At 47.5% G+C, this 14,264-nt stretch overlaps 1 protein-coding gene across 5 annotated transcripts in view; it reads right to left on the reverse strand.

Moving 5' to 3' along the window:
* Positions 1-14,264, reverse strand: part of PAMR1 (peptidase domain containing associated with muscle regeneration 1) — an 80,545-nt gene that overhangs the window by 29,900 nt on the left and 36,381 nt on the right. For all 5 annotated transcript variants that reach the window (XM_086338658.1, XM_086338663.1, XM_086338662.1 and 2 more), the window contains 2 exons: positions 4,963-5,077; positions 790-1,007 (listed from right to left, as the gene is read on the reverse strand). In XM_086338658.1, the coding sequence (XP_086194784.1) occupies positions 790-1,007; positions 4,963-5,077 (333 nt within the window). The remainder of the gene's footprint in view (positions 1-789; positions 1,008-4,962; positions 5,078-14,264) is intronic.

A 14,264-nucleotide genomic window follows, 5' to 3' on the forward strand; every position in this document is an offset into this window, starting at 1 on the left:
TGAAGTCAGACGCAGAGTTCCTCATAAAGTGAGTGGCATTTCCCAGGTAGTGTCAGACTTGGAACAATTATTTGAAAGATGACAAAGGAGGCTCAGGGCACGCCTGGGGCAGGGTGGCTACTGAGGGTTTCCTCTGCACCAGACATTGCTCAGCTCTTCATCTGTTCTGTCTCCCAGAGACTCCTTAACGGAGCAGGATCTAGGGTCACGCCCTTATTCACTGATTAGGAAACTCAGGCCCAGAACAGTAGAACTTATCTAAGCCATATGGTTTAATCTGCCAGGGACCAAAGCTAACTCTCTTAACCATGAGAGCCCCTAACAGGAGCTCCAGAGCCAAACTGTGCAGATTCCTAGTTCCATCTCTAGAGCTGTGCAACCATAGACAAGTGACCTGATCTATCTGTACCACAGCAGCTTTACAGGAGAAGGAGAAGTAAGAATTCCTAGTTCTGGTTCTGGTGAGTGTTTCTGAAACACCCCTTGCCATTTCTCTCTACCTTCTCAATGTGCAGGTCATTTCTGAGAACCCAGAGGGTGGGGTTTTAACAAGGCTGGGCAGGAAGGAGTGGGATACACAGAAAGGAATGTTTATCTAGAGCGCAGCCATAAAAAGTGACATTTGGGAACTTCTCTGGAGGTCCAGTGGTTATGAATCCGTGTTTCCACTGCAGGGGGTGTGGATTCAATCCCTGGTCGGGGAACTAAGATCCCACATGCCGTGGGGCATGGCCAAAAAATAAATGCTAAAATAAAATAAAATTTGGCCTTTCTCTCTCTGGCCTTTACCTGTGATCTCCTCAAAGATGGCATGGAAGCCGTCGAAGTTCTTGGAGCCATCTGAGTGGAAGAGGATGTGGAGTGAGGAGCCCGTGCTTCGGATGGGAGCTGGCCGCTCATTGCCACAGAAACGCTTGATGATCTGGCTGTCGCTGCTGTCCCCGTCGCGGACCTCAACATAGTCATATTGGCACATGTAATCAAACTCCAGGCTCAACATGACAATCCTGGAGGAGGAGAGGGTGAGAACAGGAGTCAGGTGAGGCCCTGAAGAATCCTTCCACCCGCCCTGGGCAAGTTCAAGGCCAGATGATAAGCAGGCCTCCGGAAGAGAGGAGCTATGCCCTGATCTGAGAGAACCGTGGCCCTGGAGGACTTGCGAGCAGCTGCATTTCTTTCCATGTGTGTGGGCAGGTGTACCATGCACAGGTGTGTGGACGCATGCCAGGTGCAGGGGCAGCACAGTTCATTCCGAGAACCTCTGCACACACCAGCTCCCCGTTCAGGGGCACTGCTCCTCCCAGGCTGCATGGCTGGTTCCTTCCTAAACTCAGAGCTCAGCTAAAATATTCTCTCCTTAAAGAGGCTTCCCTGACAACTCTTTCTAAAGGAGAGCCCTTGTTTTTGTCATAATGTGTATAGACATTTTACTTTCTCATATTTATCTCCTTGACTTTGTGAGTGTGTGTGTGCACACATGCATGCCTGTCTGCTCCCCTAGCTCCCCTAGACTGCAAATTCCTTAAGGGCAGGGTGTGGCATCTGTCCTACTCCATCACTGTTTGCTTAGTGCCTAATGCAGTGCCTAGCATGTAGAGACAATAAACAAATGTTGTTGAGTAGGTGATAAAATGGATACTTCAATTTTACAATTGGAGAGTGATAGAGTATATGTTATCTTAAAGACCAAGTAAAGGAAAAAACTCTCTGCATGCATACTCTTCTGTCTGATGGAAGGATCAGAAGATAATTATCCTCTTGGTAACAATAACTCTTGCCCCAAAGAGTAGAAAGAGTAGCATCATATCAAAATTTCAGAATTGAAAGAGACATATCTTTGATTACCTCAAAGGGATCTTGGGTTTGGAAATATTGGGGTGCAATGGATCAAAAAAGCAGAAGATAAAACCCTAAGCTCTCATTTCCAAGAGGTAAGAAAAGAGGCAGATACACACCAAGGCAAGAGAGGAAAAGATAACTTTTCAGAAGATTCCAAGGGAATGCCTGAGTTATCAAGTTCACAAAATGTACATCTGTATCTTCTTCCTCACATTCTGGAGAAGTGGGAATAGACAGAGAACTCAGAACTGCCACCTGAAAAGTTCAGACCAGTGCCACTTCTATCACCTTGGGCAAAAACTCCATGTGCCAGAATTAGAGAACAATCAGGATATTGTAAATGATCTTAAAGATCTTATTTAAAAAAGGAATGATCACTGAGTATGGCTAGTGTTTATTTTTCAGAAATTTTTATCACAAAACCTTTTGTACGGGAGTGTAAGTCCTACTCATCATAATGTGTGCAACTTGCTATAGTTTTAAGGATCTGGCCACACCAGCTCACTGCCGGCCTTGAGCAATCCCTTGCTTCTCTGGGCTTTGGTGTCTTAATTTGAAAAGGGGGAAGGGATGTGGCGGGGGTGGGGGGGGGCAAGGCCACCACCAAACCGAGATCACAGCTTTTTCTGAAACTGAAACACGAGACACTGCAACCTGCATTTACATTCACTCATGTGTTCCTTATTCAATGCATCTATGGCAGGTCTGCACTGTGACAGGCGCTGTTCCAGGTGCTGAAAGTGCGGCAACTTCCCTAGTAGACACAGTGCCTGCCCTCATGAGTTCTGATTTGAGGGACAGAAAATAAGCAAGGAAACCAGAAAACAAGGGGATTCCAGAGAGTGTTAAGTCCTAAGAAAAACAGAGCAGGTAAGAGCACTGAGAGTGACTGGGAGGGTAAGCTTTCTACATACATGGTCAAGGGTAGACACTTAACTGATGAAATGGAGCCAGCCATGTGCAGGTCATGGGGAAGAGTGGTCCAGGCAGGAGAAATCTGTAAGTACAAAGGCCCTGAGGTAGTCATGAGCATCTCTGAGGAAATGAAAGGAGGCAGGGATGCTATGCTGCCAGGCAGTGCATACCTGGGAGAATGGTGTGAAGGAAGGTCAGAGAGGAGAGCAGGAGACGTTTTGTATGGTGAGGAGTTTGAATTTTATTCCAAGCTTGAGAGAAACCACTGGAAGGTTTCACCAACAGAATGATAATTTGAGAGAGGATTTTAAAGGATCACTCCAGCCACTCTGAAGAGAGTAGATGGCAGAGCCAGCAAAAGTGGAGGCAGGGAAGCCAATTAGGCCACGAGAGGATCCAGGTAAGAGTTGGTGGCAGTTCAAAGTAGAATTTTGGCAGTAGAGACAGTGGACAGACGAGATTATTTTACAGCTGAGTAAATAGATTCTCTGGTGACCTGGCTGTGGTAGGCGATGGAAAAGGGAACACCAGGGATGACGACCAGCTTTGGGGCTGGACACTAGGCTGCAGAGTATTTCCATCCTTATAATTATCCCTGGCCAGCAGGTCCAGGTTTGCAGGGAAGAAACCTATATACTTCTGTGCCTTCCTAGGACCCTTTCCTAGGCAGGTGATGCACTTCTCAACCCCTCCAACATTTTGGATTTTTGGTTGGTGGAGTTGGGGAGGGGGAGCTGATTTCTTTTCATCCTGGGTCTTGGAGAAGCTCTCCAGAGGCCTCTGGAGAGCTTTTGTCCTGGGACATTTGTCCCAGGGGACCATTTGTCCTGGTCCCTGAGTTGCTGAAAAATTAGCCTGTGGCATCCAAAACTGTCCTTATCACACTGGAAGATCCAGCCTGGAGCCCATTCAGCAGAATGGTGTAGCCTCTCACTTGCTTCTTGAACTTCCTCTAGGAAAGTTCATTTACTGAACCTTAATCCTAACCCCAGGACCTCAGGGAACAAGAAGACCAGCAACTAAAGGGTGGCTTTGATGCGCGGGTTGGGAAAGGGACCTGAGTTCTGGATCCTCTCGATGTGGGGTACCGTGTTGCCCCTCCTGCACAACAGAGTGCCATCGAGGAGCCAGCTGACATAAGGGAACCTCTGGGTGCATCAATCCACCCAGAAAACACCGACTGGAAGCCTGTGCTCTAGAAGATTAGAGATTTCCATCACCGCCAACATCTCCATGAGTTAGAAAAGGGAAGAGCTAGGTGGACAACGTCCCTAAAAGTCCTGGGCTGAGTGGGCCACTCTGCTTTACTAAAGAGGAAGACTAGAGGTGTCTGCCAGGAGAGAGGAGAAACACTGGCAACAGGGAGCAGATCTTTCAACTTTATCTATGCAGGAAGGGTCTATCGAGCACCTGTCGTGTGTACCATGTCCTGTTCCAGGCTCCTGGATGCAGCAGTGAACAGTTCTCACAAAGCAGGATGCACTTGTGTTATTTATCTCTAGTTACAACTGGGTCCATGGCATGAATTAAACATTTCTGTGGACCCCAACGTTCCATAGGATGAACGGCTTATCGTCCACAGAAATGAAAGAATCAGCTTATTGGTTGTGGAGGCGGTGGTTGGCTTATTGGTTGTGGAGGCGCTGGTTGGCTTATTGGTTGTGGAGGCGGTGGTTGGCTTATTGGTTGTGGAGGCGGTGGTTGGCTTATTGGTTGTGGAGGCGCTGGTTGGCTTATTGGTTGTGGAGGCGCTGGTTGCTTTCTGAGAACAGCAATGAAAGAAGCTGTGACAAACATAAACCCCAATCTAGAGAACAAAGTCCTTCAAGGTTAGGCCCGGCCTTATTTCCTCCCCTTCCATAGAATCCAGCCAGTACTAAGTGAATTAGGTGACCTGGTCAAGGTTATGGGTGGGCAGGTTGCTCTCAGTGCTGTGTTCTGACATATTGGTGTCTTCCTGGGGTCATCGTCACCTGAGCCCCACTGTCTGCAGTCAGTGAAGGACAAGCATTTAATTGGTGGTCGTCTTACCCAGGCCTTATCCCACAAAATCACTAAGAGGTAAACAGAAAGGCTCTAATATACATTTTCTGCTTTCAAGAATAAAATGTAGATGGTTAGCCCTGATTACTAGGGTCCAGGACCTTTGGTTTTGTTACTGCACTTCCTCAAACCTCAGGTTCCATAATTCTGACCGCAGCCCCTTACCTGAGTTGGATGATAAATCCAGGTTTGGCGTGAATGGTCCACTCACAGTGAGCATTCAGGGGGTAGCTCTCCAACAAAATCTGACCCTTTGGAACACGTAGAACCTGGCCACATCCTGAGAAGAGAAGATTGAGGCATAGAAATTGGAGTCAACAGGAAAGAGACGGTAAAAGGTCTCGAAGCCTCTGAGCTCATCCACGCCCCTAAAAACAGAATGGAGAAGGATATTTCTATTTCTCAAGCCCCTGGCGATATGCTCAGCAACTGGCAATGAATTATTCATTCATTTAACCCAACAGCTTGAGAAGGGAAATAGCATCATTCCAGTTTTCCAGATGGAAAAATGGATAACCAGAGATTAAATAATTTGTCTAGCTATTAAGTGACAGAGCAGAGATTTAAAACCTAGCTGTGTCTGAATGTGAGGTCCAAGCCACCCTCATCCTGCCTCTCCAAGACTGCCACACCCCAGCCTGCTGCTGCCACCTTACAAGGCTCAGAAAGTTGGCCCTCCCAGCAGCTCTACCTGGGACACTGTGGCCTTTGTTCAGCGTCTAAATTTACGTAAGCCCCTCTGCTCTGTGTCCCCTGCACACCCTCAATCCACACATATAATCCCAAAGCAACTCCTTTTTACGTGCCTCCATCCAGTTAGAAAATGTATGTATTAATTTGTTCTATGAGCAATTATGCAATAGCGAAAGCATTAGTCGCTCAGTTGTGTCTGACTCTTTGCGACTCTATAGACTGTAGCCCACCAGGCTCCTCTGTCCATGGAATTCTCCAGGCCAGAATACCGGAGTGGGTAGCCATTCCATTCTCCAAGGGATCTTTCTGACCCAGGGATGGAACCTGGGTCTTCGGCATTGCAGGGAGATTGTTTACCACCTGAGCCACCAGGGAAGCACCTCTCTAATGCAAATACCAGAAGTGGGACATGAACTCCAACCAGTCCAATTGGATTAGTGATTTTCGATTTTTTTCCTGGCTCCCAAGACCTTTTTTTTTTCCCCCCAAACAAACTCTTATGAAGACCACCAATTTAATTAAAAAAAAAAAATGAATCCAACAGGGGGTCCTGGTTGAAGTAGAAGCTAGGACCCCAAGCCCTCCATCCTCACTATCACCTTGGTCCCCTGAGCTAGTTCCAAGGAATCCCCAAGATTTGAAAACCACAGAACAGAGTCTCCATTCAATTACATCACATCTCTAGCGTCGAGATAAGCAGAGGTCTGTACCCTCGTTGTAGGGAAAAAATTATCTCGGTCATGTAAATAAACTATATTTTCTGCCAGAGTTGGCACACTATGATCCATGGGCCAAATGCAGCTCACTGCCTATATTTTAAATGAAGTTTTATTGGAACAGAGCCACATACATTTTTAATGCATTGTTTAAGGTTGGTTTCCAGCCACAATGACAGACTTGAGTAGCTGCAAAACAAGACAGCAGAATCCACAAAAATGTAACTATTTACTACCCGCCCCGCTATAGGAAAAGCTTCTTTAACCCTATCTACACAGAACTCAGTTTGACATCATAAACTCCAGACCTTCAGTTATCTTTAATAACCTCCCCCAATAAATTCCCAAGCTCAAAAGAAAAACATGAACATCAGTGGATGGTACCTCATGGCAAGATGATGGTGGTAATATTTCTACAGTGGTAGGAATATAGCTTAAACTCTGTTTTCAATAAGCTGTGAGGTCTGAGGTGTGTGATTTTTGCAAAATTGACTGCTAGGTTGCCCAAGGCATCTCATCATTAGGATGTTTATTGCTTCTATTTCCTCGTGGGAAGCATCCCTCGCCCCTTTCCATGTGAGTCTCTGGATTTGGCCGGGCCTCCATCGTCTCTCTGTGATCTCAGTCTCCCTGCATCCATCCTTTTCTCCCAACTTTCCATTCCCCATATAGCTGCCAAAGCTACCATTTAAATACATGAATGAGATCACATTACTCTCTCGACTCGCCCCTCCAAAGACTGCGCCCTGTAGCTCACCTCCCCACAGTATCCACGGCCCTGCCCTCTGTTCAGCCTCCACCACCACCCACCCAGTCCTCACTCTGAGCCAGCCACACGGCCCCCTTCCTGTCCCAACTCCAGGCCTCGCACCCACTGCTCCCTTAACCTAGAAGGTTCATCCTCTTCCACGTCTCCTCCCTTTGGGAATTAAGCTCAACTGCTACTTCTTCAAAGAGGCCTTCCTGGACCACCCAGCTAAAACGGACCTTCATATTTCTACGGTCACTGCCATTACTTGATTTTGTTTTCTTCATAATGGACATCGCTACTGGAAATTTTCTAGCTTATTTGCTCACTCCCTTTGGCAGAGCTAGCACCCCTCCAGTTTGTATGCCTAGAACGGAAACTGGCACAGAACACGTGCTCAATAAAGAGCTGTTGAATGAATGAACGATGACATTGTGACAGGCCAGGGACTGGCTAAAAGGCTTACACCTTCTCTGGTTTAATCCTCACAAGAAAGCTTGGAGATAGCTGAGGTAGATGGAGAGATTGGTTTAGTTCATCCTTGGGGAGGGGGTGGATAGGAGAGAAAGGAGTGAGGAGAAAATAGGCCTGGCCCAGGAGGACAGCCAGGGTCCTGGCAGAGTATTCACTAATCATTCATGGACAGAGGAGCCTGGCAGCCATGGTCCATAGGGTCACAGAGAGTTGGACACAACTGGAACGACTAAGCATGCAGCACACACACCTTAATTTCACATTTTGCACATTTACAGACAGTTCCTAAGGGAATACACGACACACTGCTATATTTAAAATGGATAACGACAAGGTTCTACTGTGTACACAGGAAATTCTGCTCAATGGTATGTGGCAGCCTGGATGGGAGGGGAGTTTGGGGGAGAATGGACACAGGTATATGGGAGTTGGTGATGGACAGGGAGGCCTGGCGTGCTGCGATTCATGGGGTTGCAAAGAGTTGGACACGACTGAGCAACTGAACTGAACTGAACTGATACGTATGGCTGAGTTGCTCTGCTGTTCACCTGAAACTATCACAACATTGTTAACTGGCTATACCCCAATATAAAATAAAAAGTTAAGAAAAGAAAGCTGGGCGAATGACATTTATCTCCCCATCCCCCAGACGAGGAACCCTAAGGATGGGAGAAGTTAGGTATCCCCATGGCCAGACAGCCAGGAAGTCGGAAGGTGGCAGATGACTGTTCTAGCTGTAGAGCAGTGGTTGCCATGGGACGTCGGAGTCCCCTCTCAGTATGGGTCTCAACCTTAGAGTCACCAGCTGTGTGGCCTTCGGTGAGTTACGGCATCTCTCAGAACCTCACCAGACCTGAGCCAAATGGGAATAAAACTGGCATCTACCCCATTCGTTTTGTGAGATGTGAATCAGATTATGCACACCGAAAGCCCTTAGCAGAAAAACCAGCAAATGTTAGCTGTTGCTAGTTGGTGGCAGATCAAGGACTTGAACTTGAATCTGCCTAGTACCAGCACTGGATCTCTGCTAGTACATTAACCTGTCTTAGGGTTTCCTGACCCAGCCTTCTCCCGCACCATTTTGAAGCGGCAGGATTTCCCACCCCCGTTCCCAAATACATTGAATCTTTGCCCGTCCCTCTCCCCCTCGAGCTACTGGAAATGCACGTGCCTTCTTCCTGCACACCTCACACTCCTCATCGCCCCCATCCGCCCATCTGCTGCCCGGCTATGGAAGTGATACACGGGGTATGAGAGACAAAAAAAGAAACCTTCCTGCACAGCCTCCGCCCCCCCGGGGACTGGCAGCTTCCCCACCACAAGGTGTTAAGTCCCAGCTCCGCAGCAAACCTCCCGCAGGGACCCCAAGTTAGAACCGGCAGCAGATGCTGCCAGCCAACTTCTGGTTTCCTCCCTGGAATCAGACAGCAGTGTCACTTTCAGATCCCCTCTCCCCCTCTCAGATCTGGGGGAGCCAGCAGGCTTTGGCCAGCCCGAGGGTCTTATGGCCTGGGGAGTACTCGGGGTCCCACCCCCAACCCGGGTGCTGGCCCCTGGCCACGTGAGATGTGAGACCACTGGTTCCTGGAGACCAGGGGCTGTCCTTCAGAAACAGCCAGGATTCCCAACCACACGCAACAGCCGGGTCCTTCATGATGTTTCCCTTCTGTCTCTGGAGGGGAGGGCAGAGTCGGCCTCAAGACAGGGTGCAAGTTCCAAGCAGCCAGAGACACAGAGGCCACTTCTCAGAAATGTGCTTTGCAGGGGGAGGGGCGGGGGGCGCAGTTAGTGGGCACCGGGCAAAGCAGAAGGCACCCCATGCCCTCCTCACACCAAGGGGCTCCTTCAGCCCCCATCTCACTCCCACCCCCACGGGGAGTCCAGGAGCCGGGTGCAGGGCAGACTCACTGTACCCTCTGTCTAGGGCTGAACACAGCCAAGTGTCCTCACTAATGAAGTGCGGCTGGCCAACCAAGCAGGTGGTCCTGGGGCTGAAAGACGGGAGTGGCAAGGGCCCGGACAACGTGCTCGGATTCCCTGACCACGTCTGGCTGCAGGAGAAGAGGTGTGCATGTGCGTGCGTGCGTGTATGTAGGGGATTTTGCCAGCCATGCCAGACTGGCCCCTGGGATCTCAAATCCTGGACTCATCTCCAACCCTGCCTCCTCCCCTCCTTGCTACAAACCCAAACAGGAGAGAGAGCTGGATAGACTCTGCTTCGACAGAGCTGAAAGGAAATCTTCATGAATTTCCAAACTAGAACGAGAGCTGGAAGCTTCCCAAAAGCAGTGGACACCCCCAGCATTCTGACAAGTGTCCTTATCTCCAGCTGGGGGACAAAAGAGGGAGGGGCGCTTCTGAGAAGCAGTGGATTTTTTTTTTTTTTTTTAAATCTTTCCTTTAGGCTGGGGGCAAGGAGGACTAAAGAAAGAATTCTGTTAGCTTCTTTTTTTTTTTTTTCGCCATGCTCCACAACTTGCAAGATCTTAGCTGCCTGACCAGGGATTGACCCACACTCTCAGCAGTGAAAGCTTGGAGTCCTAACCACTGATGCATGTGTGTGTGGGCATGCTAAGTCACTTCAGCCACCTCTGACTCTGTGTGACCCTGTGGACTGTAGCCCCCCAGGCTCCTCTGTCCAGGGGATTCTCCAGGCAAGAATACTGGAGTGGATTGCCATGCTCTCCTCCAGGGGATCATCCCAACCCAGGGATCAAACCCATGTCTCTTATGTCTCCTGCACTGGGAAGCGGGCTCTTTAACCATTAGCGCCACCTGGGAAGCCCCTGGAAGCCAGACCAGGTCCTAATCTCAGTTCAGATTTTTCCTAGCTGTATGACCCCAGACAAGTTCTTCAGATTTTCCAAGCTGAGCGTCCCTCATTTGGAAATAATAGGAGTACCTACAACCACGCTGTTGTTGCTGATTTATTATTTAAGGATTAAATGAGATAGTTACTGTATGTGAAGCATTTAGCAAAGTGCCTGGCACACATAAACAATAAATGGCAGCTAACACTGTCATTTCTCAAGTCTTGTCTGGATCTGAGACACAAATTTGGCAAAAGAATCACAGGTGGCAGCCCAGGTTCTGATCCACTGCTCCAGGTCTCCTAAGAGCCTCTTTGCATCATTGGCTAAAGCTCTAAAGCCTTTAGGCCCAGGAGCCTAGACAGGGATGGCAGAACAAAAGCCTGGATAATGACATGGGAATGACCCACACACCAGACAGGGAGCAAGAAGGAAGCTGATACTGCCCATGTGATTTGGTTCATCCTACCCTGACCTGGTCATCCCTCAGACAGGTGCTTGGAGTGAGGACCTCAAGGGCCTCTCACTTCAAGAAATAGCTTAGTTCAGAGGAAGAGGGACTGGACTCCGGGGCCCAGCTTCTGAACTGGCATCTTGGCTCTGCCACATAATAGCTGTAAGACAGCAGGTAAAGTGACTCAGCCTCTCTGTGCCTCGAAGCCCTCACCTGTAAAAGGCTGGATGAGGATGAATGGTTCATACATGAAGGTACTTGAGCATTGTCTGGTTCATAAAGAATGCTGCTGCTGCTGCTATGTCACTTGAGTTGTGTCTGACTCTGTGCGACCCCATAGATGGCAGCCCACCAGGCTCCCCCATCCCTGGGATTCTCCATGCAAGAATACTGGAGTGGGTTGCCATTTCCTTCTCTAATGCATGAAAGTGAAAAGTGAAAGTAAAGTTGTGCTAAGTGATAGCTTTTACCAGGGGCTCACGTCTTCACTGGCTCTCTAGAAATGACTTCATGGCTCACTCTGTGATCTGGCCTATAGTTCCAATCAATCTAATACTTTAGAATGGTTGCTTAAGTGTGTGCTTCCTCCATGACACAGTTCCATGAAAGCAAGGACCTTTGTCTGTCTTGCTCACCTCTATATGCATGAAATATGTGCTTAATTAATTATTAACTGAATGAATGACTCTGCCAAATTGTATCAAGCCTCTTCCTGCCCAATCAAACCATTTTCGAATCCTCTTCCCAATACTGTACCAAATGGCCTATCCGTTCAGTTGAAACCGTTGTCCAGCAAAAATACTATCTGCCACTTTGTTGCAAAAAGGTTTTTCTCCCCCAGATTCATCACAATCTTCGCAAAAAAAGCATACACTGAGATAACCCTGACAATCCAATTCAAAAGTCGAGGACTGGGTTTGAGCAGCATAAAAAATTAGACAACTAAATATTTTTTCTTTTCTCTGTGCTTCAGTTTGGTTGATTTCTACCAGCCTGTATTTACATTCTCTGATCCTGTCTTCCATCATGATCAATCAGCTGTTAACCCCTCTGATGATTTTTTAATTTCAAATATTACAATGTGTTCAGTTCTGGGATTTCCTTTTGGTTCTTATTAATGCTATCTAAATCTATTCTCAATTTTCGCATCTCTTCATCCATTATAATTACCTTTTCTCGCAGATCCTTTAATATATTCATTTTTAAATTATTTAAAACTCCTTGTCTGAAAATTCTAATAGTTGATCCCATGTGGTGTGTTTCTCTTGACTGATCTTTCTCTTGACTATTGGTCCTATTCTCTTCTTGCTTATTCACAACAGAAAAGACATATTTTCTTTTGATTGGTAATATCTTTTCCTCCATTAGGCAGGTAGAATGAGGTACTGATCAATTTGATCAAATCAGGAAGCAAGGTGGTTTGGGGCAGGGCTGAAGCTATAATCCCTCGAGAAGCATCTTGAAAGTCAAGCAGTGGGAACCTTAGAAAACTTATTTTTGATTTTCAACACTCCCCCTGCCCAACTTCCTGCACTTCCATGACTGTAAGTTCAGGAATCTTTGATCCTGTGAGACCATGAGACTCTGAGATGACAAATTTTTGAAACTGGAAAATGACAACAATATTCCAAGATCTTCTGCTTTCTAGCCTCACCCCCAGCCTCTGCTTGCTCAACAAAATTTCACTAATGAGAAGTCTCAGTGGATAGGGTAATCTTTGTTTGGGGGTATTTTTTAGATGTAAGTTCAATAGGCCAGCCCACAGGCTCATCCCAAGTCTGGCTGGGTCCTCCTCCTTCTCAGGCAGGCCTTCACCTGCCCTGGCCCTGACCTCAGTAGCTGGCCTCAGGTAAGACGTATCCTGCATCACTTGCTCTCCTAGGAAGAGCTCTTTCCTATGGAGTTTAGTTCCTTTTAGATTCTGTGTTCATAGATATGAGAGGGCTTTAAAGTACATTCTGAATTTCCTTTGATTTAGAGTGATTTCTTGCTGTTTGAACAGGAAGGAAGGCCTTTTTCATATCCCTCTCCACCCAAACCAGAAGTTGAGCAATAATCGATGAGCTCTTTAATAACATAAAATCATCTGCAGGAGTTCAAACGTCAATTCTCTAGAATCAAGAACTTCAGCACATAACGTATGAAAAGCTATTCGCCACACATACAATGCTTGTCCTGGAAAGCAGCCTCCCGTGTGCTGTGCTCAGTCGCGTCCGACTCTTTGCGACCCGTGGACTGCAGCCTGCCAGGCTCCTCTGTCCACGGAATTCTCTGGGCAAGAATACTGGGTGGGCTGCCATTTCCACCTCCAGAGGATCTTCCCGACCCAGGGATCAAACCCACGTCTCCTGCACCTCCTGCATTGGCAGATGGATTCTTTACCACTGGGGCCACCCTAATCTCCTCATGGCCAGCATATATCCTCTTCTTTCTTAGGGAGTTCTGTTTTAGTATTTTTCCTCTGTGCCCCCACACTGATTTCCTTCCCAACAAAGAAAAGACAAAGAGCACCCTTCAAGGCTCTGATTTAGTAATAATACGAATAACAGCTACCATTTATCAAGCACTATGTTCCAGACTCTCTATTAAGGAATTTCATAGATAGCACTTCATTTAACCCTCACATTAATCCTTCATTAAATCCTCTGATGGGGCACTGTTATTTCCCCCATTTTGTAAATGAGGAAGCTGAGATTTACAAAGATTGGGTGGCATTGCCAAAGTCACAGAAAGAGTCATGAAACAGATTAAAATCCAGGTCCTACAGATTAAAAGCCTGGTTTCAAGCCCAGCTATTAACCATCACATAATACCATCCTCGATTTGTACCAAATTGAGCACTGTTCCTTTCCTGGAGGTGCCAGGACACAGAAGCCCAGACTTCCACGAGCCAGTTTTCAGTAACTCCACCCAGGCGACTCTACTCTTCCCCAGCAGTACAGCTCCAGAGATGAGTAAATCAGTGACACCCAGCTTTGTGGCCTCTTCTTCCCCTCCTTCCTTCCTTCCTCCTTTCTCTTTCTCTCTCTCTTTTCCTCCCTCCTTCTCTCCCTCTCTCTCTCCTTCTCTCTGTCTTTCTCATCGACTGTCAATCATTCCTGGACCAGCCAGCACAAACCATGCTCCCCTCTGATATTCCACCCCCACATTTTGGTCACCACTGAAGGCCCGTTCCTCTGCTCCTCTGTGTCTATCTACAATATGACTAAGGAAATAAAAAGTATCCCAGGCCTATTAAGCTCTCCCCACAAACCCTCTCTCATCTAGGTTGCTCTCCTAACCTTCCTACCTCCCCGAGACCCTTTGGGGCCTGAAGTGTTGGCATCACTTCAGTGCTACCTGGAAGCGTGACATCCAGGAGGCTCTCGGGCCCTCTCCTGCTCATCTCATTTAGTGGCTTAGGAACTTGGTCTGAAGGCCAAGTTAAATAAACTTCACTCTGGAAGTCGGCAGAGTGGTTCCACTTAAGAACTCAACTTTCCAGTTTAAGAAGCTTTGAAAGGACGCCTTGATTTTAACTTTGGAGATCAGTGCCTCTCATTGCCAGCGCCAGGTCACAGTTCCTAAATATC

Source organism: Bos grunniens, chromosome 15 (assembly GCF_055505025.1).
Source record: "Bos grunniens cultivar Pamir isolate PY7600 chromosome 15, Bosgru_T2T1.0, whole genome shotgun sequence".
In the NCBI taxonomy this organism is placed as follows: domain Eukaryota; kingdom Metazoa; phylum Chordata; class Mammalia; order Artiodactyla; family Bovidae; genus Bos; species Bos grunniens.